Source organism: Pristis pectinata, chromosome 20 (assembly GCF_009764475.1).
Source record: "Pristis pectinata isolate sPriPec2 chromosome 20, sPriPec2.1.pri, whole genome shotgun sequence".
Taxonomy (NCBI): Eukaryota; Metazoa; Chordata; class Chondrichthyes; order Rhinopristiformes; family Pristidae; genus Pristis; species Pristis pectinata.
The window spans coordinates 28,725,014-28,752,460 of NC_067424.1; the positions used below are offsets into that span (position 1 = coordinate 28,725,014).

Genomic DNA, 27,447 nt, shown 5'->3' on the forward strand with positions numbered 1-27,447 from the left:
AAGGACTCTTTGCAGGGCTTGAGGTAAGTTTTACTGCCACTCCTGATTCACAAGGAATTCTTAGGCAAATTGGCTTTCAGCATTCAACTTCCAGTTATTTGTGTTCACAGTACAGGACTTCACTTCCTGCTGCACCATGCCACTTGGTGCAACTGTTGGCTACCTGGTTCTCTGGAACATCCAAGGACTCCAACATTGCTTTCCCCTTCTGTCATTACCTGGTCTGGTCATCAATGGCATTATTTTTGACGTGCCCAGCCAGTGTTCTTTCAGCTAAAAGGGAGTGTCAGCAAGAAATGAGTGCATGCTACAACAACAGATTGCCGGAGCGGGAGAGCAACCTGCAGATCTTTTGAAGAATAGGTGGTGCAAGAGGTGGCCTCTCTGCACAAGGGCTTCAATGGCAGGAACTTGTCTGTAAGGGGACAAATGCCCTCTCTGAATTCCTGGACTTGCAGGAGCCCTGCAGTGCAGGCAAATGCCCTTCCAGGTGGATGTGCTGAAGTCACATTGACCAAAAGCTTAAGGTTTGTCTCTTTGTTGGTAGAGCTATTCTGGATTTCTGCAATGCAGGGCTGAACAGCAAAGTATCACACATATATATCAGCTGATAGAGCCTGCAAGCACTAAGGGGGAGGGTGATCCTGACTTTGACTGTGAGATCAATGTAGGACTTGTGTGAGAAGTTTAGCCGGCATTGCTGCTACAAGAAGTGTTGAATTGAGAGCCTCCCTTTGAGGAGACACAAGAGACTGTCGATGCTGGAATCTGCAGCAACAAATAATCTGCTGCAGGCATTCAGTGGGTTGAACAGCATCCACTGAGCTCCACTGAGTTCCTCCAGCAGATTGTTTGTTGCTGCCTCCCTTTGAGGCCTGGTTGAAGAAGGCTCTTAATGCCACTTCTTTGGTCAGATGATGTTCTCCTATTTTTAAGCCACATCTGATCAGATGAATTACAATGTTTAGAAGACATCTGGATAGATGCATGGATAGGAAAGATTTAGAGGGATATGGCCAAATACAGGCAAATAGGATTAGCATAGAAAAGGATCTTGATCGGCATGGATGAGTTGGGCCGAAGGGGCCATTTCCATGCTGAATATGAATCTATGAACCTATGAATATGGAACCAACTCTCTTTTTTGTAGGATTTCTTCTGGAACATCTGGCTGTTTAATTTTGAGGAGGAAATTGACATTGGATGTCTGGTGGCTATGTCAGTCCTCTTGAGGTTTGTTTGTTACTTGAGATTTATCTGCAACCTCTGAAAATTGCACATAGCAGCTGACACAAATGCAGGCACAGATCTCACAGTGGAAGTCTGGGTCAGTCTCTCTCAGGATGCTTACTAGCCACTTCTGCTGACATAAACCACATAAGACACCTCGCAGCTCACAGCTGCATTGCAGAAGTCAAAAAAATCTGGAGCAACAAACAATCTGCTGGAGGAACTCAGCGGATCAAGCAGGATCTGTGGGGGGAATTGGCACGTTCCAGGTCAAAACCCTGCACCAGGGCTATGTCGTTAAAAAAACCTCCACCAACAAAACGGGGAAGATTCAATTTTGATAAAAGATTCTTTCGGATTCTCACCTGCAAGGAGCTTTTGGCTGCGTGGTGAGATTTTTGGAAGTGCTGGCATTCATAGAGGGCAATCTACTCTTACAGACATCTTCCCTCTATCAGCAGTTTCTGTATAAAGAGACTACCTCCTGCATGCATTGTTCTTCAAAAGCAACATATTTCCTTTGTTCTTCCTGGAGGACTCTGCCACTCTTCCCCTATCGTTGTAGCTTACACTCATTACTTGCTAACACTCCCCATCAGCTGAACAAGTGCTGGCGACATTGTGGTGTGATGCCTCAATGCTTGTTTCCTGTGATCACAGCTGTGACTAAGGGTGATACAAACCTGGGAAATTAGACTCTTGATGCCCTTTCTTCCTGAAACAGAATGCCATTAAACAAGGGAGTCTGCACTAATGAATTACTTTATTATTTTAAAGAGCTTTTTGAAACAGCTTTATGGATATTGATAATACCTTTTTAATGATGTGACACAGATGAATTTCCACAAAAGTCTCCACAAAATATCATGTACTGCACCAAGACTGGCACTCTCAGAACTGACTGCAGACCTTAAACTCCTCATGGCCTTGCACCAGGCCTTAACCTCTGGCCCTACATTTCTCTAGGCATCCTAGACCATACATGCAATGGCTTGGTCCTCATTGCTTTTCCATCAGTGTCCTATTCTTTGGAGATCTGTAACACAACATTTCTGTATTTCATTATCTTTGCTGCTTTCAAAAGTCACCTTCAGTTGATATGCTTTTTCCTTACAATCTTCTCCCAGTTTTGCCTGTTTCATATCTACTCTTTGTTTCCACCCTTTGAAAAAGTGGATAACTTTACATTTTCTCATATTATACTCAATCTGCAACTTCTTGGCCACTCACTGAGTATATCTATATCCCTTTGCAGGCTCTTGTTTCCTCCTCACAACTTGCTGACCCATCTATGTATCATCAACAAGCTTGGCTACAGCACACATGGTGCCTTCATCCAAGTCATTAATCTAGGTTGCAAATGGTTGAGGTCCCAGCATGGATCCCTGTTGCACCCCACTAGCTGCTGATTGCTAATTTGAAGACAATCCATATCCTGATTCTCTGTTTAATCTGGTGTTAGGATGAATTTTTCCTGTACATCCAAAGCGTTAACACAAAGGCATTGACTAGTTTCCCTTAAGGAAGTGAAATACACCACTTTGGGATCACAGCAAGGTTACAAAACAGAAGGAGCCATTCAAACTATAAATTCCTTATTTTCTCTATGCAAGAACAGTAGAGTTGGTCCCCCTCTCCCATCCTATCCCATAGCTTTGCATATATTTTCCTTCCAAGCACTTATCCAGTTCCCCTTTGAATGCTATGGCTGAATTCCCCAGAAAGTGCCCTCCAGATCCTAACTATTCACTGCATAAAAAATGTATCTTCATATGACTTATGGCTCTTTCATTCTACATTCTCTGGTTCTTGCAAGTTAGTCTGACCAGCACTTAATCATTTTAAATGCACCCCTTAGATTCTCCATCAACCTCCCATATTCCAAGGAGAAAATCCAATTTCCAATTTACCTAGGTCAGATCTATTCTCATCTTATTGAAACTGGCCCTTCTCCAATTCATTTATTTTTTTCCTTAGCTACCTTAATGTTCTGCTATTATGATCGATATTCCTTAAACATTTCCACACTGATATCTGCTCTACTTGGCTCACCTCATTCCCCAGCATCAAGTCCAGCAGGACTTCATTCCTGGAAACATACTGGTCGTTGAGGTCCTCCTGAACACACGTCCAAAGCTCCTCTCCTTCTTTGCCTCTCATATTAATGTTATCCTAGTCTTTTGTGAATAGTCCCATCATTGATATGAGGGTAATTTCTCAGATGTATGTAAAGATGAATTTTCACATATTGAGTAATCTGGACTGAAGTCATACACAAGCTGTATATACAGTGGGATTATCGTGTCTGATAGAAACTTATGTTAGAAAGGAACAAATAACTTCTGTTTAAAAATGATCTCATGTACTTCTCCAGGGCATTCACTGTCCTTCATCAATTATTAAGGAATTTAAAACTGTAATTATAAAGTCAGTCTTATATTTTTACAGCAACTCATTATAATCATTATAACTGTTTGACTAAAACTGTAATTACATAGAATTCTTTATAGATTCAGGCCGATGGAATTACAATGTGATCCTTGTAGCTTCTGTGATCAGATAGCTGTTCAGATACTTGCAAGGCAGTCTCTACAACTTTTAGTTTGAAGTGGTGGCGACAATATCTGTAATACCAACTGCTTAATCTCAAAGAAAACCTCTATCCCAGGTGTAGGAAGATATTTAGACTATATCATGGCTATCTGCAGTTTACAGATAATAATAAGCCTTTAAAGCTACTAACTTAAAATAGCTCTTTCAGCAATATGGAACTAGTTAAGACAGAATCTTAAATAAGCTAAAGCGAAAAGCTTCAACTAGAAATTCGGTCAGCATTCATAAAACACATCCGATTAGTCATTGTTACTTCAGTATGTTAATAAGCTGTGGGAAAATGGATTAAAAGTGTGCTTAAATTTCATTGTGCCCAGTTTATTAGTCCTACTTAATAGTTTTTTTTTTCCAGTCTCTTATTGTACTGGACTATGTCATTCTCTTCACTGTTATAATGGAAGTCAGTCAAATATTTTCAGACTTTGGACCTTTCCAACAATTGTAAGAAACATCTGAGGACTTCTGTCACAGTTACTTTTCTTTATTTTGTTGTTGCATTGTCTAAACTGGAATAATCTCTGAAGATTGTTGTGATTCAATTTACAGCATATTATTAAGAATTAAGAATTGTGCAAAAGGAAAGTGATCAATTAACTGGGTTTCCAGACTTGAGAGACTATGTCACTCTTACAGAGTATGATATATATTGGAAACCTGCATGGAGCATTCTCCAATTTAATCATTCCACCTGCAGTGAGGGTACATTTTCACATCTATTTAGGTAGCTCAATTGATTTGTTCTATTAAGAGTATTCTTAGCTACAATCCCATTTACTAAAATGAACTATATTTTAATAGGTAATGGGTTTATTCACATTGGTGGGTACCAGTTGAATTTGCTGGGCAATCTATCGTAACTTAAAAGAACAATTCCTTTTTACCTTGTACCTTGAAACACTTGACTCCACAAGACTGCAGCTCACTGAGATGTGAATCAGTAGGCAGATAAATAGTGATTACAGTGTGCAATGCAAAATCCTCTTAGTGACTAAACAATGGAAGATTTATTAAACTCTGTTGGTTATTGAGAAGGACACTTAGATCATAGAACCATACAGCATGGAAACAAGCTCTTCAGCCCACTGGAGTCCACTATTCACCCACACTGCAATGATCAATGAATTTACCAACCCACAATTTCTTGGGATGGGGGAGAAATCTAGAGCACCCAGAGGAAACCCACATCATCTCAGGGTGAATGTACAAGTGCCACACAGGCAGCACCAGAGGTCAGGATTGTACCCAGGTTGCTGGAGCTATGAGACAGCAGCTCCGCTAGCTGTACCACAATGCAGTCCTTGGATATTGAAAATTATTTCTAAATCTGTGATGACTTTCAGGGAGGCTTTTAAAAATCCGAATGCGGACTCTTAAAGCGAGTTGTAAGAAACAGTAAATGATTAAAGGCTGTGAAACAACTCTGCTCAGTGAATAAGGAAAGAACATGAATTAACAAACTGATCTTTTATCCCTCCCTAAGCTGGGGTACTGAGACCAACCGTGATAGCTGAAGATCCTCTTATGCAAGATTAACTAGCCCAGCAGGGATGTACTCAGCATCCTTCTGTACTCTATGAACCAATCCTCCATCAACCAGCACATTTATGTCTTTTTAATCAGAGAAGTTTGGTGATTCCTACCAGTGTGAGGTGGAGGCAGGAGGAATTGAAGGAAATTAAAATGAAAAAGGACTGCAGTATGAAAGGGGGGCACCTGGCCCATGAATACACTGGAGGCTCTACTGCAGCAGTCCAAACTTCCCACCTATTCTCTATAGCTTCATAATTTCCTTTGTTTCATCTTTTTCTCCACTTTCCTCTACAAGATGTGACGGTTGCTGGTTCCATTATTTCCTAATGATCAACATTAACAATGTACTGATCAATATTTAAGCAGCTCTGGTTTACAGCACTGAATACTATTAAGAGGATGAGATGAAAATGAGATGAGTTTTATACAGATGTTTGCCCAAGACACCACGCAGAGCACATGAAGGAAGTCAAGTAAGTCCAAGATTGGGTCTGGGTCACGTGGGGGAGGGGAGGCTCAGCTGGTGGGGAAGGGACTGAGATCAGAAGAAGGAAGTGGGCAGGAACTTGGTAAAAGAGTCAGGCAGTGATCCTTGTAGAGAGGTTGGTATTAGGGAGGGGGGTTGCAATTGGTGGTTGGCAGGTCTATGGTTATGGATGGGGAAGCCACTGAATTGGTGGTCAGGGTGAAGAGTTTCAGTAGTTGGGGAGGAGGGAAGGAGATTCATGAAGCAGACCGATGATCCGTTGGGAGAGGATTATTGGGGTTCAAACTGGTTATTGGGATTTGTTGCGTAAAGGTTGTGAGCTGTGTGTTGGGTCGCCATCAGCAGGGTGAGGGCTGAAAGTGTACAAATAGCTTTAAGTGGGAGAAAATGTTGACATGGCTTCTTCAGATGCGATTGGAGACTCCCACCTAGTTGAAGATTAGGAATTGTTTCATTGGCGATCTACTTGATAGTGGCATGACATCAGCTATGTGCCTCCAGCACAAGCTTGTTTCTTGGAATACAATTTGTTTTTTACAATCCTGTATCAATGTCATCAGAGCAGACAACCTGTATGATACAGATTTGATACGATATGGAATGATAATGAGGGTAAAAGATTATCTAACAAAGTCTATTTAACAATACCACAAATTACAGACCTCAGGTCATGGAATGCCCTGATATAAACAGGCCACAATGGATGACTCAGGTTTAACAAGATAGCATTTATTGAACTACTCATTGCCAGTTCCAGGCATTTTCAACCCTTCTTAAGACCAAGTGAGAATTTGAAATGTGCATCTGGATGCATCACAGCTTAGTGTGGCAACTGCTCTGCCCAAGACTGAAGAAATTGCAGAGAGTTATGAATGTAGCCCAGTCCATCACGCACACCAACCTCCCCTCCACTGAATCCATCTGTACTTTCTGCTGCCTTGGGAGAGCAGCAAACATAATCAAGGACTCCTCCCACCCCAGTAATTCTCACTTCTCCTGTCGGGCAGAAGACACAAAAGCCTGAGAGCACAAACCACCAGACTCAGGACAACTTCTATCCCACTGTTGTCAGACCCTTGAAAAGACCTCTCATATGCTAAAAGAGGAACTCTTGATCTCTCAATCTACCTTGTCATGGCCCTTACACCTTATTTGTCTACCTGCAGTGCACTTTGTCTGTAATTGCAACACTATATTCTGCACTCTATTTTCTTTTTACTACCCAGATGTAATTCTGTATAGCATGATATGTCTGGATGGTACGCAAAACAAAATCTTTTCACTGAACCTCAGTACACGTGACAATAATAAACCAATACCAAGTGAGAATGAGCAACATTTACCTACCTCCACAGTGTGTTAGTCCATATAATGTGTAACCCTTGTGGCAAAAGCATTCAAAACTTCCAGGGGAGTTCACGCAGACGTGATCACATGTTCTGTCAAAGGAGCATTCATCAATATCTAGAAAGGAAAAGGGAAATGAATCATGTTACTGCATATTATAAGCTTGGCCTCATCCAAGAGGATGAACCCAAATCATCTAAATGGCAAAGATTATGAATGGCCCGAGTTCAAATCTCATAGACTGTGACAGCCTGCATATACAAGAACGGGAGAATGCCACAGACAAGACTAGGCTCATGATTTACACACAATCACATGCCTATAGCCACGCGTTACAGACAAGAGTCATCACTAACTCAAAATGTTAAACCTACAAATTGGTCGCAGAGAAAGATATAAAACTGGGGACAGAATGCTGGAGTGAACAGAATGTGACATATATTTAGAACTTCAAGCCTCATTCTGAATGTGTGCAACTCTTACAGCTGCTGCTAGGGTGCACAGCCACACTGCCTCTTAACTGATGGGACAATGGTATTTTAATGCAAGGTTGGATGCTGACCCAGTGGCATTTAACTCTATGTGCCATTGCTTGTCATTTGTGACTGCACAAAGAGGGAACACTGGGACCAAAGAGCAGCCCCCATAACATTATCCTGACCCTCAGAAAGCAGTAATACCAAAACACCAATGCATCATTAATGCAAAATGCAGTCACATATCTCAGATACTTTACCTTACAAAACAACGTCTGTGAAAATATCTTATTATTGGGAAAAATACACCTAATAGAAATAGGAAGCATCAAACTAACTTTTCTTGCAGTTATTTTTGGATTGACAAGGTGAACAGCAAATTCCCTGTACTATAAAGGCATCTTTGAATTAGTCATTATCCCTCTATTAGTTATTTATTTTCAGAAACTGGTGAAAAATTGCACATGTATTAGTTAATCCAGTGGAATCCAGGAATGGTGAAATGACTTTGGCAATCCAGGAACCTAGGCACAATCTTATTACACAGAAAGGTACAGCACTATTTCAAGGTGTTATACTCTGATCTGTTCTTTTCTGGACAATCATTTATAATTCAGATAATGTGAAAAGACAAAGCTGTAGGAGCCACTGAAATTTCCATAGTTTGCTTCATTTTCTTGCAAGCAGGAACAGCTTAACTCAGCTAGACCATAGCTGATGTGTGGTGAAATCATTATGGAACAATGGATTACTTGCAAGCAATTCATCGCAGCCCTGGCTTTGTGAGGCATTGAAAACCCGCTTAAGTAATCTTTCAGACACTACAACTAAATGCTCTGCTCACCATCAACAAATACGACATAAACTCATGCTCATTAGAAAAAGGTAACCTGGAGTGCCAGCCTGGCTCAGTGTAAGTCTCACTTCTAATTTAGGTGGTTGTAAATTCAAACTCTGCTCTGTAGACGTGAGCACATAATCTAAATTTAAATTCATTACAATGCTGACGGGGTGTAGCACTGCCAGAGGTATTGTCTTTCAAAAGGGATGTTAATCTGAGATCTCGTCTGGCTTCTCTAACAAATATAAAATATCCTATGGCACTATTTTGAAAATCAGCAGGGGACTTCTCCTGGTGCTCTGCACATCATCATAAAACAGGCATTCATTATAAATCCTATTGCTCTTTGTTGGACTTTGCTGTGCACAAACTGGCTGCTACAATTCTCTACAGTACAATGGTGACTATAATTAAAAGGTCATTGACACTAAAGCTCTTTGAAATATCCTGAGATGCAGTATATTCATTCTTTTATGTTGTTAATTTCCTGAAATCAATGTCAGGACTTGAAGCGCTACAAAACTTCTATTAACCAATTAGCTCCTTTTAAAGTTCCTTTCCAAACACTAATTTTTGTTCCCCTAAAAAAACAACCTGGTTCCAGATGTAGGTTGAGCTGTGATGCAAATAGGACATTCAATAGTTCCTGAATTTGGTGTGTGGGCTACTAAAGCTGGGCTGGGCTCCACAATGCAGACAGTAAAGGATTCTTCCACACTGTGCTAGCCTTGTGGGGAATTTTGATATGATTTGTAGCAGGGAGAATTATTCCATTTATTTAATTTCATATCTCATTTTTCTTGTGGCACCCAAGTCATTTTGTCATGAAGAAGTATTAGTGGTCTAATTGTTGACCTTTGTTTTTGTTGCTGTTGAGTTAGAATAGCTGAAACTAACTTACTGCCCACTTTTTCCCTCTTACGGATAAATGCCCAATTTTTGCTTGTGTCCTCTATTTGAAGACACCTCTGTTTTCACTGTTTGGAGTTTTGTTGGCATAAATCCTTATTCTATTACTTGGTTGGAATGCATTACAGAAGAAACGACGACCACAGCCAAGCCATTGATTTGTATACATCAAAAAGGAAAGAGATGCTACTTAATCAGTGGTCACAGCATGTAAATATGTCTGAGGTTACAGGTAGGCTGAGTGAATGTTATGGCATTTCAGTATAAGAGTTGCATTTCTTTCCCTGCTGACAACTTTACCACAACCTGATCCTGTCTGTCTGAGGCAGTGCTATTTAGAATTTTCCTTTCCACAAGTGATCAGGGATTCCTGAATGGAGTTGATGAACAAATCTGCCAAGTTCCCCTTTCCCTCTTGCAGCAATACTAATGGGAACATGAACAAATACTGGAGAACTTTCGATAATAATTTAATCTCGGTAAACTGTCACTGAGTGTGTGAGCGTGTGTGAGTGTGATTGCGAGTGTGGGTGTGTGAAATGTAATATAAAAGAATCTTCAGTGGACAAAAATAATTATATAGTTCCAATTAATATAATTCTTTCACCTTAAGGACCTTGCATTCAAATTCAAACCAAAATGATATTAAGGTTTCTGGAAGATGAAGTGAAATGGGGTTTAAACAGTCTAGTCTGAGTGAATCAAGCTGGAGAAGCACCTATATCTTGGCATAAGGTAACTAGCCAGCTCAGAGACACCACCATGATAACTATTATGGGAACAAGGCAACTTCTACTGCACAAATAACTGAACTTCCTCATAGGGGCTGAAATGCATGGTTAGATCAGCGAATAATTAATTCTCCAAATGACTACTTTGGAGTGCTTGATTGTGATAATGGGTGGCATTAAATACATATCTTTATCTCTTACTAAATATCTAGCTTTGGTTGGTAGCTAATTTTCTCCAGGTTGAACAGTGGTAAACATGCTGCTTCCTTGTAAGGATATTATGCCCATTTAAGTTTGGATTTGGGCATTAATCAAGTACAACATGTGTAACATCCCTAGCATGTACTCATGTTACAAAAGGGCACTGGGTTTTATTTAATCCATATGTTTTCCTATATAAAATAATGTTGTGATGTATTGTGTTGTGGACACATAATGACTGTCAATGTTAATAAGAACCACTAAAGAATTGGATGGAGCTGATTTTAATAAAATATCGCTGCTGACATTTTCAATATGTTTTACGTGGAATTGGTCATTCTTTTCCAACTTTTTTTCCTAAATGTGTGGTGTATTCAAAACTTTGATGTAATACTTACTTGTCAGCAGCGTGGAAATAGGGCAGGCACAGTAGTGTAGCAGTTAGCATAACGCTATTACAGCACCAACGACCCGGGTTCAATTCCGGCCACTGTCTATCAGGAGTTTGTACGTTCTCCCTGTGACTGCATGGGTTTCCTCCGGGTGCTCCGGTTTCCTCCCACATTCCAAAGACGTATGGGTTAGGAAGTTGCGGGCATGCTATGTTGGCGCCGGAAGCGTGGCAACACTTGCGGGCTGCCCCCAGAACATTCTACGCAAAGATGCACTTCACTGTGTGTTCCGATGTACATGTGACTAATAAAAAAACTTATCTTAACTTTCCATTAAAAGCTGGCTAACCACAAAAATGCCATGCTGTAGCAAAACCAACAAACTCAGTCCACACTGCAGTTAACTACAGGGGAAAGGCAGACCTGATACATTTGCTCCTGGCAGTCAGAATCCCAACACAGGGGAAGAGCCGCTATGGCCAGGATTCATATAGTGTTCTTCATGTAAAGAAACTGCTCAGGTCCTAAGCGAGGATACTGATGGACAATAAACAGCAAAAGCTGGAAATGGTGAGAATGAAGTTGGGTACAAGGAAGCAAAAGTATGGCTTTAGAGCTTTCTGGGAAGAAGATAGAAAAGTAGAAAACCGGTGAGCTTTGAATATAAAATTCCACAAGACTGAAATATGTGGTATTTTGAAAATGTTGCTACTTTTTAAACCAGTAATTCTCTCACAATATTCATTTTTGGAACTGCTGGCTTGGGTGAAATATAACACAGTACAGGCCAGGTCCATAGAATAAACAATGGAATAGAGAGGGAATAAAATTGAAACAGGAACTTTAAGCATCTCAGAACTCTCAGAGCAAAATGATATTTAGGTTGCACAGTTACGATGTCTGGAAGATGAAGTGAGATGGGGTTGAAGCAGTCTACAGAAGTACGTAACTCTACGGAAGGCAAATAAGAAGGGTGTGAAGAGAGGGAACGTGAGGAGGCAACACACAGTAGCAAAGGTTTCAATTCATTTAAAAATATAAGAAACAGGAGTAGGCCCTTTGAGCCTGCTTCCCCATTTATCAAGATCATGGCTGATCTTCTGGCTCAGCTTGATTTTCGTGTGCTATCCCCAGATTGTTTGATTTCCTTAATATCCAGAAAACTATTGATCTCTGTCTCGAAATATACATAACGATATGGCTTCAACAGTTCTCTGGGATACAGAACTTGAAAGATGCATCACCCTCACGTGAGGAGAGTTCTCCTCATCTCAGACCCAAACTGCCTGGCCCTTATCCCAAGACAGTGATGCTTGGTTCTAGACTCAGAGGAAACATCCTCCCTACATCTGGCCTGTCAAACCCTGTAAGAAGTTTGTAAGTTTCAACAAAATCTCCTTTCATTCTTTTAAACTCTAGAACACACAGACCTAGTATACCCAATCTCCTCTCAACTAGCAAACCCAGTCTAGGGAAGCTTCACTGCACTCCCTCTATGGCAAATACATCCTCTCTTAGATAAGGAAAACAAGACAGAACACAATCCTCCAGTTGTGGTACTATACAATTGCATTGAAGCTTCCTTAGTCCAAGCATACCATTTGCCTTCCTAATTGTTTGTTGCATCTGCATGTTGGCTTTCTGTGACCTGCTTCCTTTAACAATACCGAGGTCTTTTTGAGCATCAGCACTACCCGATTGCTTACCATTTTATAAAAATACTCTATTTTTCTGTTTTGTGCTGTGCTCCAACATGGGAGTTCTCACATTTTTCCACATCATATTCCATCTGCCAAATTCTCACCCACTCACTCAGCTTGCCTTTATCCCCTTGAAGCCTCTTTACGTCCTCCCCTATACAATGCCACCTAATTTTGTATCGTCAGCAAACTTGGAAATATGACACAAGTGTTTATGGTATTAGGGGAGTGCATTAACATGGACTGAGGAGCGGCTATCACAGAGAATCAGAATAAATGAGTCTTTTTCAGGCTGGAAAGATGTAACTAGCAGAGTGCCTGAAGGATCAGTTCTTGGCCGGCAATCATTTACTATCTATATTCATGACTTGGAGGAGTGCAAGGTATCTAGGTTTGTTGATGACACAAAAATAGGTGGGATGGCATGCTGCAATGAAGATATTTAGACACCTCAAGAAGATATAGATAGCTTGAGTGAGTGGGTGAAAACTTGGCAAATGGAATGTAATAGAGTCATATAGCATGAAACAGGCCATTCGGCCCACCACATCCACACTGCCCAATGGGCATCACTGTATGAAAGAAGGTAGGAAAGTATGAGGTATGCACTTAGGCAGGAGGAATCCAAAGGTAGATTATCATCTAAATGGAGAGAAAATCCAAATGAGTGGAGTACAGAGAGAACTAGGTATTTACATGCATGAAACACAAAAGGTTAACATGCAGGTTTAGCAAGTACTGTGTACAGCTTTGGTTCCCTTATTTACAAAAGGATACACTAGCACTGGGGGCAGTTGAGAAGAGATTCACCAAGTTAATTCCTGGGATGAGAGGGGGGTCCTGTCATGAATTGCTACAGAAGGTAGATTTGTTTTCTTTAGAATTTATAATAATGAGGGGTGATCTTATTGAAACATCTAAGATGCTAAGGAGCATGGCAAGGTACATGTTGATATGTTTCCACTAGTGGGAGAGACTTGAATAAAGGTACATATTTACAAGATAAGGAAATGGTCATTTAAAAGTGAAGTGTATTGGAATTTCTTCTTTTAGAGGGTGGTGAATCTTGAAATGCTCTACCCAGAGGTTGTGGCAACTAGATCACCAGAAGCATTTAAAGAGGAGAAATGTATATTTTTGTAAGATTGGGGAAGTGAGGGCAGGGCAGGCTTGAGAGGTCAAGTGGCTTACCTGTGCTCCTATTTTCTTGTGTTCTTTGGTCCCCTTGGCCAAATTAGCTGAGGCTTAAGTGCAAACCCCTAAATTAGCCCATTAATTGTAGCCTGCCAAACTTTTGTCTATCTCCATTCATTGCTTTCTGTCTGATAACCAAATTATTTTACAATGTCTGATCCCTTTTATTACTAAAGTGCAAAAAAAACTTGGGGAAAAATGCTTTTTTTTTACTGTGGGTCTTACATAGTCACCTTACCCTCCTGTTAAAATAACCACATCCACAAAATCTTGGCGGAATGTGATCTTGTGCTCTACATTTTGTGCCAATTATTTCTTGCTCTCAGTAGACAGTGAGAGAATGTAAAAAGTATAATGGAGGTAGGACTGATCCAGCAGTCTTGAAGTAGAATGACAATATTTAAATATCAGGTCTTAAGGTTTCATACCGCCATGTGTATAAAGGTAAACAAAAAAAACTCTCAAATCCTATAGCTCGGTGGGAAAGACTTAACAGGATAAGTATGGAAAGCAGAAGGCAAAATAAAAGCTGAGATGAAAATATTTTGCAAAGCAAAGAAAGATGGAAAAATGTTGAAATTAAGTTGAACACAGATCTCAGCATCAAATGGTCTCCAATAAACCAAGGGAAAGGGAAAATGCAAAAATAAAAAAAAGCCAATTCTCCAAGCATCCAGTGACTTTCACTGGTAAGCACATGTGAGTGGTTGTCAAGGGATGGGATTCTGTACCTTTTGTCACATTTATGTATTCTATTTTAATGGTAGCACATGACCGATACAAAGCTGGCAAAGGAAATTGAAGAACAAATAGAACTTTTAGAAATTTTGAAGAACGGTTAGAACACATTGCCTTAAATTAGTTCCAGGTCACCCATGTAAACTGAGTCGTAGAGTTAATGTTTGGTGTTTTTATGAGATAAGGAAACTGTATCTCAGCTATATCAGTAGACAAAGTAGAGTCAGAGAACTGAGAAATACATACTGGTTTGATTACATTTTGAGATAATGCATGTTTCTCTGTGAAGCCCATAAATCTACCAAAATGAGTATTTGCAACATGCACACAATTAATTAACTTGAGGCAAGGAGTGTGTGGAATGAGCCTGTGTGCTGCTTGACTGCTCTGTGTGATGACAAGTATTAAATGTGATACAACAGACCATTTAGCTCCTTATTAATGTGAACCAGTCAAGCACTCAATTTCCTTTGTAGATTTTAAACTCTAAATCCTTCTTGCACTAAAATAGCCACAAAAATATTTTTTAGCATTTTTCTCGGAATAGTGGAGAATTTATCCCCTGGTCTTACTTCCCCAGCACCCTTGACTCCATCACTATGTCCCAATTTGGATGTCCCACCATATTCCCCTGCATGTATCCAGGCCTGCTCATTGCAGAGGCAATGGGTGATGCAACCAAAGTACAACAGCATAGGTGGCCATGTTGTCAGGATGCTACATTACAAAGACCCCGTTCTACATACAGGTATGGTCACAAGCACCCCTCTAGTCTGAGCACAATCGGTGGAAAATTTGAAATCAGGTGTTGTCTAGTCCAGTATCAGGGCTGCTGAGTGCTGCAATCTTTGCACTCACACTTTGTGTACACCCCCCCCCCCCCCCACGCCCAACTCTTCTGTAATACTTAGTCTTTGCTCCATCTTCATCACCAAATCACATGAGAGCATGGCTCCTAGGCTTCGGTCAAGGCTACTCAAGAAAAGATAAAGTCACCCATTTTCATAGAACTTCCCAGCTTTGGGAGACACCAGTGTATTTTAGCTATGAAATCTAATAACAGCTAGAATACAGGAAAAAGTAGCAATCTGTTTTAGCACTGCAAGCTCCCACAAACAACTGCATGGTAGTGTCTGAGTAATCTGGTAGGAGTAGACTGAGCTGCCCCAGTTAAGTCCCTTTCATTTGCTCACTGTCATTCACAAAAGGAACTTTTTTACAAAGCAAATTAATGTGGAGATCCTGGGCACAAAGCTGAGCTTGGCACTATTCATTGTTTGGAGGCTACAGATGTTGCTTGGACCCAAAAGGACATCCATTGTTTAGACATTCTTCTACAATGAATTGCATGGAAGCCATATGGGTGAAGGTGTCAGCTTTGTGCTCATGTATGCTGGAAGAAAGCAGAGTAAGTAATTCTTGATGTCAATTAGAATGTAATCTTACTTGATGCCAAGGCTGCCTTTTTGCAGCTGCTCAACTTGTTAATCTTGTTTGGTGGACACTGCTTCAGCAGCAGGGAGGACTCTGCTCCAGCCCCTATAAATGGCTCAATAACCACTCACAAGTTTCTAGTTACCTGTCCAGAGCCTGAAGATTGTGTGAAGATATTTTTGAGGTTGTTCTGCTACCACTATAATAATATTCATTTCATGCCATAATGCTTTGTAACAAACTTTTCTGCCCTATTATATATCAGGCCACATAAAATAAAACAACTCTACCATAAACAGCTCAGCTTAGTCAACTTCATACAGACCACATCAAAGTATTTGTGGGTAAATAAAAATGGTTTGAATCTAAGCTGTTCAGTATTTTTTAAGCAATGAATGGCCACAAGCCAGAGAGCCTGTCACAAATCTCCATTTAATTAGTGCACCGAGATGTTCTTCCCTGCCAATGTTTCTGATGAAGGCTCTTTGTTGAGTCTTGAATTGTTTATGTAGTCCCACCTAATTTATCTGATTGAATGCACAACGAACCCACAATATTTTATCACAGTGTAATCCTCAAGAGATCTTGCCTCTACTGCAACAGAAAGAGATTACGTTAAGGTTAAATTTAGGTGAGAATGATGAACCACCAACAAACCAGACTCCAAACAAGGCATCACAATCCCTCGTTGTCTTGTCTGCGGTTCACATTCCTCTCCACTGCTGTTGACTGGGAGGACTACCGCAGCTTTCATTTATCTAAGGGCAATACTCCGTTGTTTTGAAAGGGGTGGCGTCTTGAATAAAATGCATGTTGCCAAGTTTATCTTAACTGACACAATATCATGGTAAACTGTGTCAAAATGTATCATCTGTCTATAATCTCTTGGTGTCTTATGGCTCTCCTTTTCCACGAGTTCCAACCCCAAATATTCCGAACTTCTGCAACAAAAGGTCCAGCTGCTGGTGTAAAAGTTAGTCCAGCATTCCTGACTGGGGCTGGGTGGGGGGATTTCTCCATTTCACAAGAACAAACAAGAAGAAAATAGGAGCAGGGATAGGCCACTTGGTCAATAACCATTCAATAATATCTGATTTATGGCTGATTTACCCCACACCTCAATTCTTCCTTAGTGCCAGATCCCCATAGCCCTCAATTTCATACTCTATCGACCTCCACTTTCAATACTTCTAATGATCTAGCCTCGACAGCTCTCTGGAGCAGAGAATTCCAGAGATTCACCATCATCTGAGAGAAGAAATAGAAAGCACAGTTGTAATTCTTAAAGGGAGATGCATTGTAGTTTCAAGAATTGGTGGGCATTAGGTTAGTAGCAAATGTGACCTAATCAAACAGGTATGGTGCAACCCAGGGAGAGCAGACTCCATGCTTTTCTGATGCTACACAGGGAAATTTTATGAAGGAATTGGAAAGGACAAAAGATGGGAATGAGTCATATTTCAGTCTTTTGTACCCAGGCAGGTACAGTAATCATCAGCTCCTGGTACTCTACTGAAATCCTAATGAAAAGTTTCCACTGCTGCACCAGTCTGCTGCCTTCTGAAACCCACTTTCTTCCTGATCCAGCATTGGTTACATCTCGCATGATAGTTTGGCATATCCCCAACTTCTAGTTTTGTTAATTGGGTATGATAAAAAGTGCCAATTATTCCAAATTGTGGGAAATTATGTGCTTTGGAATAGCACTGATCAAAATGCCAAACTGAGATGTGATTTGCCTTTGGAATTATTCAGCTATTGGTGTTATCTTTGTGGGATTCAAACCCAGATAAAAGGACAAATGTCCGATTTGCAGTCAGAGTAATTACACCCAGAATGAATCTCAAGCCTCCTCGTGTCTTTATTGGAGTCAATTCTTCAACAGAAGCAACTTGTTCTAATATCTTGCCTCCATACTTCCATTGTTTTATATTCTCTTTTCAAATAACTTTCTCAATTCTGTTTTAATGACATACTATATTTGCTTGAATAGCCACTTATAACAAAATATCTCCATTGCAATAACTAGAAATGATTTTATTTTGACTTCACTCTTTGTTCTTCTAATAATAGTATTGTGAGTCTGTCTGGTTCTCACTAATTCACCAACCATGGATCACTGAGCACCCTCTGGAAACCACAGAAGTTTGAAAACCTTTATTATGTCTCCTTTGGCCTACCCTGTGGAACAACTTTTCCTTAATTATAGCTTCTCATTTCCAGTATAATTGTAGTGAATCTGTTAGAGGCATGATTATTAGCAAAGCTGCACTGCCCTAATATCCTACATGTAAAAAAGGGTGGTCAGAACTAAACCCCATACCACAAGAGCAATGTTTAACCATTGCCGTTTGTACGATGCAACAAATGTTGAGTCATACAAATGAGAAGTGATGAAACTTTGCTCTGTGGCATCACTTCTAAGAGTGCAGCATCACCCCATGCAGCTCTGGAGTATCAGCCTACATTGTATGCTTGTGACCTGGAACATGCATGCACAGGCTTCTCACTGTGATTGTATTTCTGCCTTAGTCCTGATCCCTGTTCTGGTTCCACATTTCAACTTTGCTAGTTTGTTGTAAAATAAATGCTAAATGAAAGACATGAATCTGCTGCTGCTTGGAAAACACACTAACAATGATCTAAGACACTGGATTGTAAAGACTATTGGAATACAGATGTAGGCTTTTACCTTGAGTTTGAATTCAGATTAGAGACTGTCAAAGGATGCAAGATGGACAAGCTTTTTGAAGTGTCACAGGGTCAGCAGAAATATACCAGGTCAGTGAGGCATCCGGATGACATTATCCGTGTGATTTGAAAAAGACTGCTTTTATAAAAAAAAGCACATCATTAAACACTGAAAAATATTCGAGCCTTGAATCTCATGGAATATGAACCCTTCTCTCTGATGTTAGGAGAACAGTCCTGGAGCTGGTAACAGCCAAGGGATTGTGTACAAAATGTGAAGGGCCACATCCTATCACACACCAAGATGGGCTGACAGGAATGATAAAGACAGAAAGGGAGAACGAAAATGAAACAGGAATAGAAATAAAGGAGATCTTTTAGGGCACAGGAGATCTCTCCTGTTGTTTGAATTGTTACAAGGATATGCACGTGAGGTGGAATCTTGTCGTTATAAAATGGAAGACAGCAGAAATGAATGATGGGACAAGAGACTAACACAGTGAGATTAGGACAGAAAAAGTTCCGATTTTTGAGGGTCTGGGTGTCACTGGCAAGGCCAAAATTTATTGCTTGGCCCTAAATGACTATAGGAAAGATGTGACAGCGCTGGACAGGGTGTAGAGCAGATGCAAAGGATGTTGCCTGGGATGAAATGGTTTAGTTATGAGGAGAGACTGGAGAGGCTTCTTTGGAGTGGAGGAGGTTAAGAGGGAACATGATTGAGATATATAAAGTTATGAGTGGTATAGACTGAGTAGACTGTAGGAATGTTTTCCCCTTAGATGAATAAAACAAGAAAACAGATTTAGGGTAAGAGGTAAGAGATTTAGAGAGGATCTGAGCGGGACCTTTTTCACCCAGAAAGTGGTGAGCACCTGGAATGCACTGATGGAGAAACTGGTGGAAGAAGGGTCGCTAACAGCATTTAAGAGGTGTCTAGACTCTGTGGTGTCTAGAGATTAGTGTCCAGTCTAGGCACTTTAATCATCTAGGCATTGAAGGCTATGGGCCAAGAGCTGGAAGATAGGATTAATATGGATGGGTGCTCACTTGTTGGTATGGATGTGGTGAGCCGAATGGCCTGTTTGCGTGCTGTATGTCTCTATATAAATGCTCTTGAGAAGGTGGTAATGAGCCACCTTCATGAACCACTGCATCCCTCTGGTGGAGGTACTTGGGTAGGGAGTTCCAGGATTTAGATCCAGTAATGATAACTGGCTGCATCATGGTCCGGTATAGCAATCTGAATGCGCAGGAACGTAAGAAGCTGCAGAGAGTAGTGGACTCAGCCCAATACATCATGGGCACATCCATCCCCACCACTGACAGCATCTACAGGAGGTACTGCCTCCAGAAGGCAACATCTATTATCAAAGATCCCCACCATCTGGGCCATGCCATCTTCTCACAGCTACCATTGGGCAGGAGGTACAGAAGCATGAAGTCCCACACCAGCAGGTTCAGGTACGCGACTTCCCTTCAACCATTCCATTCTTGAACCAACATGCACAACCCTAATCACTACAACAACACTGTGACCACTTTGCACTACAATGAACCTTTTTTTGTTCTAATGTGTTCTGACTTGTAAAAATTGTGTGTAATTTATGTTTAATTTATGTTTTTCTTGTGAATGCTGCTCATCGGATGCTATGTGCTTGCTGCAACTAAGTTTTTTTATTGACCTATGCTTACATGTACTTCTGCATATGACAATAAACTCGAATTTGATAAAGAACTGGCAATATAGATATTTCCAAATCAGAATGCTGTGTGACTTGAGTGGAACCTGCAGGTGGTGGTGCTCTCATGCCTTGTCCTTCTTGACAGTATAGGTGTGGGCTTGAGAGGTGATATTTGAGTTGCCTGAGCAAGTAACTTCAGTGCATTTTGTATATGGTACAGCCTATAGCCATATGCACAGGCGGTTGAGGGAATGATTGTTCAGGGTACTTGATGGGGTTCCAATCAAATGTGTTGTTTTGTCCTAAGATGATGTCAAGCTTCTTGAGATTGCTGGAGCTGCATTCCTCCAGCAAAATGGAGAGGATTCCTTAGCACATCTAACTAGTGCCCTCTAGACGGTAGAAAGGCCTGGGGATATCAGAGGGGGAGTCAATCACTGCAAGATATCAGCCTTTGACACACTCTTGTGGCTACCACAATTATGTTGCTGGTCCAACCTTCCCTGCCATAGCAGACATCTTCAATAGGCGGTGCCTCAAGACGGCGGCATCCATCATTAAGGACCCTCACCACCCAGGATATGCCCTCTTCTCGTTACAACTATCAGGGAGGAGGTACAGGAGCCTGAAGGCCCACACTCAATGTTTCAGGAACAGCTTCTTCCCCTCCGCCATCAGATTTCTTAAAGGTCCATGATCCCATGAACTCTACCTCATTATTCCTCTTTTGCACCATTTAGTTATTTTTGTAACTTATAGTAATTTTTATGTCTTTATGTCTTGCACTGTACTGCTGCCACAAATTAACAATTTCACGACATATGTCAGTGATAATAAACTTGATTCTAATTCAGTTGAGTTTCTCTTCAATGTTGACCACCAGGAAGTTGATGGTGGGGATTTGGTGAAGGCGATATCATTGAACATTAAGGGTAGGTGATTAGACTCTCTTGTTGCCTCTTTTACGGCATAGGTGCGTCTTGCCACTTATGACCCCATGCCTGAATGTTCTTTTACATGCTTAGCTATATGTAAGCATGGATTAATTCATTTGCTCATGAGTTGTGAATGAATTGAACAGAGACAGAAGAGATGGAGCCAGAAAAGATAGAGGAAGCAAGTCAAAAGGACAAAAGGTAGCAGGGATAGTCAAGGAGATAGAAGGGGAATCAGAATAGACAGACAGATATAATCAGATATGTTAGAAGGATAGAGTCAATGGGTACAGAAGGGGAGAATCAGAAGGGATAGAGCCAGGGATACAGGGAAAGGATCAAAAGGATAGAGGGATAAAGACACAGAAGAGAGTCAGAAGGGACAGAGTCAAGCTGGAGAGAGATAGGTTCAGAAGCAGAAGAGTAATTGGATTTAATCAATTTCCCTTTAAACATGTACTTTGTTAATGTCTTATTGGTACTTATTTTGCAGTTGAGTTCTTTCTTACTATTTCTCAGGGGAGAATGCAAAATCTTTAAAGTGCCAGCAACAAACCCAGTCTGTACTCACCCCTAACATTTATCTGACACGCTCCTGATTTCTTGTTTCTGTGACTAACGAAAACATTGTTCTAAATCATTTAACACATCAAGAGCGTGACTGGCTGATAACGTCTGGCCGCCCCTCACCAACATTGGCTTCTCCCCAAACGGCTTCTGTGTATACGTGACTGCAAGCCTGTAGAGATTTTGGCAGTGGCATGTTTGATGAGCATGATGAAGGGAGAGCACTGTGATAAGAGTAACTGTTACTGTATAAATACTCTTTGCAGACCAAGTATCTCTCCCCTTGGAACAAAACCAATTTTGTTCCTGAGACAACGAATGTCACAAGTTTGGTCAATAGTACAATTCCAGGTCATGGGCTGTAAGAATCAGCACCTCCACTCGCCCCAAATCATTTTGTCTTGCTACATGCTTCTCTCCATACACCTGTTTCAGTATCTCATACCCCCAATCCATTTCCTCCTAAGTCCTTTGTCCCTCAACATCTCTGGATACTAAAAATCTCCATCATTCTCTACAACTCTCCTTTATTGTCTACCCATTGGTTCAGCTCTCACCTAAATTTTCTATTCCCCTTTTTTTCTCCAATCCTCAACCTGGAGGAAATTAAAGATCAATCTTGCATTAAGGTTCTCACAGTCCTCCTAGAAAATGAGGAGAACTGGAAAGGGTCTGGGCTCACAGTCCCACCACCATCATTGATTAGAGTCACAGAGTCACACAGAACAGAAACAACCCCTTTGACCCACCACGTCCATGACGACCATCAAGCACCATCTATACTAATCCAAATTTACCAGCACTGTGGCTGTATCTTTGGCAATTCAAATGCTTGTCCTGATACACTTTAAATATTGTGAGAGTACCTTCCGCCACCATATTCTCAGACTGTGCATTCCAGATTGCTACCCCCTCTAGGTGAAAAAATTCTTCCTCAGATCCTCTCAAACCCTGATATTCCTCATTTTAAACCTAAGCTGTCTTAGACATCTCTGTTATGTCACTATCAATCCTATCTAGGCCCCTCATAATTTTGTATCACTTTATCAGGTCCCCCCTTAGCCTCCTCTGCTTCAAGGAAAACAAACCCAGCCTATTCAGTCTCTTCTCATATCTAATGTTCATCCCAGGCAATATCCTGCTTAATCTCCTCTACACCCTCTCCAGCGCTATCATGTTATCAGTATGGTTTCCACATAATGCAGTGAGGTTTTTATTTAAAAAGGCAAAAGAAAAAATTAATTACTGGGATCAAGTAATAAATCAATCTAATTGAAAAATATTGACTTAGCACTATAGTAGTGATGCAGAATCTGATCAATTGTTTCTTTGCAATAACGTAATATCAATAGTCAACATAACTTTGGTCAGGATCTCAAGTTCTATGAATTTTGCATGGAAATGCCATGAAACAGGGACACTTCCTCGTACAGCTGCCAGCAACTTCAGGATTTTGGAAAAAAATGCACATGAATGTGGAAGTCCCGAAGTTGTGATCAGCCGCTAGTTAGCCGACTGCACTCCAACGCTGGATTCCTCATGCAAATTGTGGAGATTCCCTAACATTCACGCCGTGGAATTCATTTGAACAACTTGCACTTCGTGGAGAGAGTGCTTCCCCATTCACTTCAATGGATACAAACAGCCGTGAGGGGCTGAGATAAGGTTTAGTTCATTGAGGTTTCTGAATTTTTTTGCATTTATTAATTTGAAAATCATTTGGAAGATTTTAATAACAGATCCCACAAGATAAATTGTGGAGAACTTCCACAAATTATTTCATGTCTTTCCCCTCCTATTACTTGTCTCTCTCTTTCTCTCACCCTCTGCTTCGTTCTCTCCTCTCCCCTGCCCATCCACTTCCTTTCCTCTCCCTTCCTTCTCCTTCCTTGCCCCTCTCGCTTCCCTCATTCATTTTGTTGTGGGAACAGGTGTGGAGATTCCACATCACTTACCCTTAAAAAATAACGAGGCTGGTTAGATCTGTGCCAGGGATACTTCTCCACTCATTTCAATGGAGATGTATAGTTATGAGGGACTAAGATAGGTTTTAGTTAAATTAGTTTCATTCAAATTTAAGTGTTTTGAGATTTTTACTTCTTAAAACAGTTTTAGAAGTTTTTAATAGTTTTGAATTCTGACTCATGTTGTCTTTCATGGTTCTGATTTGGCTAGGTTAGGAGGTATAGCTTAGGCAGCTGTCATGCATTTCCTTGCCATTCCCCCCACCCCAACCATCCTCCCCAACACCTCCACTCCACATGCTCCTATTATAGGGGAAAAAAAGCAGGGCTGCATCATGAAGGATCAGACTGGCTCTCCCCTGCAAATTGCAGCAGCCTGGACAGGTTGCCTAAGGCAAGTTTGCAGTGATTCCAAACGTCAATGGGGATTGCAGGCATTTCACTGCCGACTGTGAATGCTGGTCCTGTCCGACAAAATTCACGCCCTACAAAAGCTATATTGTACTTCTGCAATACCCAGATTCTGCCACCAGAGGACCCCAGCGATCTGTGGAAATAGTTACTCTCCAACACCACTTTTCCATGGTGGACATTTCCCACAGGTCTAAGTGACTTCATTCTCACAAGACCAAATTCTCAGGATTTGGGTGGATGAATTTTCATCTCTTGAGAAATGTTATATTTGATGGTGGCATTAACATCCAGATTAAAAGTTATTAATTATAATGCCTGAAGCTGAGATCATGCTCTTTATAAATATTTGAAATGGATATTGTAACCAACAAGAAAAACATTCCAATCTTAATCGAATGACGCAGGAGCAATTTGTGAAGTATATTCTCACACTCCAGTACCTGCCCTCCCTCACAAACAAACTCTGCACTCCCAAAGAGATTCAAGATACTTACAGGTGATCATACACTATGGTTCATGTTCCAACCCAAAACATTTTTATCCTTCAACTTCATCTAAAATCTAATCTGCTTGGTTTTAAAGGACATCAGATAACACTGTGCGGAGATCAGAAGGCAATATCGCCATAACAGAAGCAACAAACACACCCTGCTTGATTTTTTTGGCTGACTTTGCTGAAAACGCAGCAGATATTTGCATCCAGTGCAGGGAAAACCATAATTTCAGAACTCCCACCTGTTGCCATGCAATTCACAAGCAGCAACATCCCAGCTCAAGTAGGTAAACCAAATATTAGGAATAAAGGTGAGATTAAGCATAGCATATACCTTAAAATAGCATAAAAATCTGACTCACCTTGACAAGTTCTTTCATTAGTCAGCAGTTTGTAGCCCTTTTTGCAGCTACACTCAAAGCTTCCAATTGTGTTCCTGCAGACGTGGTCACAGCCACCATTGTGAAGGCGACATTCGTCAATATCTGCATAAAGAGAGAGCACAGAGTGAGAAAAGTGTGGAGAAAGAAAGAAAAGGCACAGTGAGAGAGAGAGAGAGAGTTGACAAAAAGAGGTATAATATACTGTATATTTTGTGCAGACATACATGGAAATACAGATAGAAGAATAAGAGATAAAGACAGGGAGTGAATGACTGACTGCAAAAGTGACAGATGGACAGAAGTAAAAAAAGAAATCGAGTGACATAGTGGGAGAAAGGGAGAGAGGGAGGAGAGAAACTTCCTGAGTTAGTTTATGCAAATCAATTTTTAAATCAATTCAGTAATGTGTTACACATTAAAAGTACGTGAAAGTATGACTGATTAGTGACTAGTGTATGTTCTTGCCTGGCCTTGATTAGGACCTCACATTTGGTGTCTCTGCTCTCACCTTCCTGCAATTATTATTAGATTTCGTCAGTTCCTTTGGTTAACATTACTCTTAGGATTTTTAAAAGTTTCTAATGTAACAGTCCTGTAGTCCTTCCTCTTCCCTAATTTTTACTATCTTTAATTAATTTTTGGGGATCTGGGTATTACTGGCAAGGCCAGCATTTTTTACCCATCCATAATTGTCCCTGAGGAGATGGTTAGCTGCTTTCTTGAACAGCTACAGTCCTTCCATTGGAGATATCTCACAGTCCTGTTGCATTGAGAGCTCCAGTATTTAGACCTAGCAACAATGAAGGAGTGACAATATATTTCCAAGTCAACATGCTGTGTGACTTGGAAGGGAACCTGTTGGTACTGGTACTCCCATGTGCCTGCTTCTCCTTTTTGATGGTAGAAGTCACTGATTTGGGAGGTGCTGTTGGAGTAGCCTGAACGAGTAACTGTGAAATATTTTGCAGATAGAACACGCTGATGTGTCAATGATGCATTGATTGAATGTTTTGGGTGATGGATGAAGTAGCAATCAAGCAGGCTGCTTGGTCATGTACGGTACTGAGCTTCTTGTGTGCTGTTGGATTTGGACTCATCCAGGGAAATGGAGAGTAATCTACTGCAGTCCTGATTTTTGCCTTGTACATGGGGCAAAGGTTTTGAAGTGTCAGGATGCCACAGGATCTTGTAGCCACAGTAATTATGTGGCTGGTCCAGCTGAGGAGTAGCAAATGGAACTTAACATTGTGCAATCACCGACAAACACCCCCACTTCTGATCTTATGATAATAGGAAGGCCATTGATGAAGCAGATTAAGGTAGATGGCTCAGGATATTGCCCTGAAGAATTCCTGTGGTCATGTCACAGGGCTGGGATTATTGGCCACCAACAACCACAACTGCCTTTCTTGCTTTATGCAAGGTATGATTTTGCTGCGATCAAGTCTCACTGTGTCATTTGTTCTTCTAAGGAGTTGTTTCTGGGTGCTGAAAACTTGTGCGAACTAAAGTCTTTCCTTCCTAAAATCCTTCCACTTCTGATTTCCAGCCTGAATAACACAACATTATGTTGGTTCTAAGTCAAGCCACTTATGAAAAAGGATTGAGAGGATTGTAATCCAGTATGCCTGACAGAGAGTCTAGGGTGTTAACCTTCAGGCTTATATACTCATTATAAATTAGTACACAGGACAAAATTGACTGAGCAAAGAGCCACTGCATGTCATGATATAAGGAAATATGGTAATAGCAACAACACATCAGGAAGATTCCGTATACCTGCCATGAAAGAATTATGACACAGAACTACTCAAGGAACCATTAATGTGAATAAATTCAAGCTAATGCCCAGATATGGTGCTGACCACCTGGTCAACACAAGAAGGATTTAAAATGAGATGATAAAACGAGCATGTGAGAACATGAATTATGTGAATGAGAGATTTCAATCGGTTAGGTCCAATTCACTTTGATATATGTCTTGCACGACAACTCTGCCAGTCACTATGTTTTAGAAAGGCATAAGTTGTGGTGCTCATTGGGATCTGGTATTTGGAAATGACACAACTTATTGGAAATTCGAAACACATTTCCTCTGGGGAAAATGACCACCAAATGAAAAGCATTAACATTATTTGGAACCTCATCATAATTCAAACCAGGAGTTCAGTTTAGAATTTATCCTCTTTAAAATAGTAAGAATCAAGAGCAAAATGAAAACAAATGGAATGGAAGAATTTGCTCACTTTATCATTGAAACAGGAATAGGGCTCTTGGCTGCTTTAGCCTCCCCTGCCTTTCAAGAAGATCAAAGTTAATCTGTGACATAACACAATCACCAGCTTTTCCTTATACTATATAACACCTCTTACCAAAAATCTAGCAATGTCAGAATTAAAACGCATAATTTACCCATATCAATTGCCATTGAGGGAAGAGAGTTTCAAATGTAAGTGCATAAATCTTCCCAACTTTACTTCAGAATGGTCCTG

The 27,447-nt window shown here is 40.7% G+C and overlaps 1 protein-coding gene across 2 annotated transcripts in view; it reads right to left on the reverse strand.

Annotated features, from left to right (window-relative positions):
* The window catches only part of scube3 (signal peptide, CUB domain, EGF-like 3), a 257,239-nt gene that overhangs the window by 41,946 nt on the left and 187,846 nt on the right, over positions 1 to 27,447 (reverse strand). For both annotated transcript variants that reach the window (XM_052034596.1, XM_052034595.1), the window contains exons 8-9: positions 24,935 to 25,057; positions 7,208 to 7,324 (exon numbers count right to left, since the gene is read on the reverse strand). In XM_052034596.1, coding sequence (XP_051890556.1) covers positions 7,208 to 7,324; positions 24,935 to 25,057 — 240 coding nt within the window. The remainder of the gene's footprint in view (positions 1 to 7,207; positions 7,325 to 24,934; positions 25,058 to 27,447) is intronic.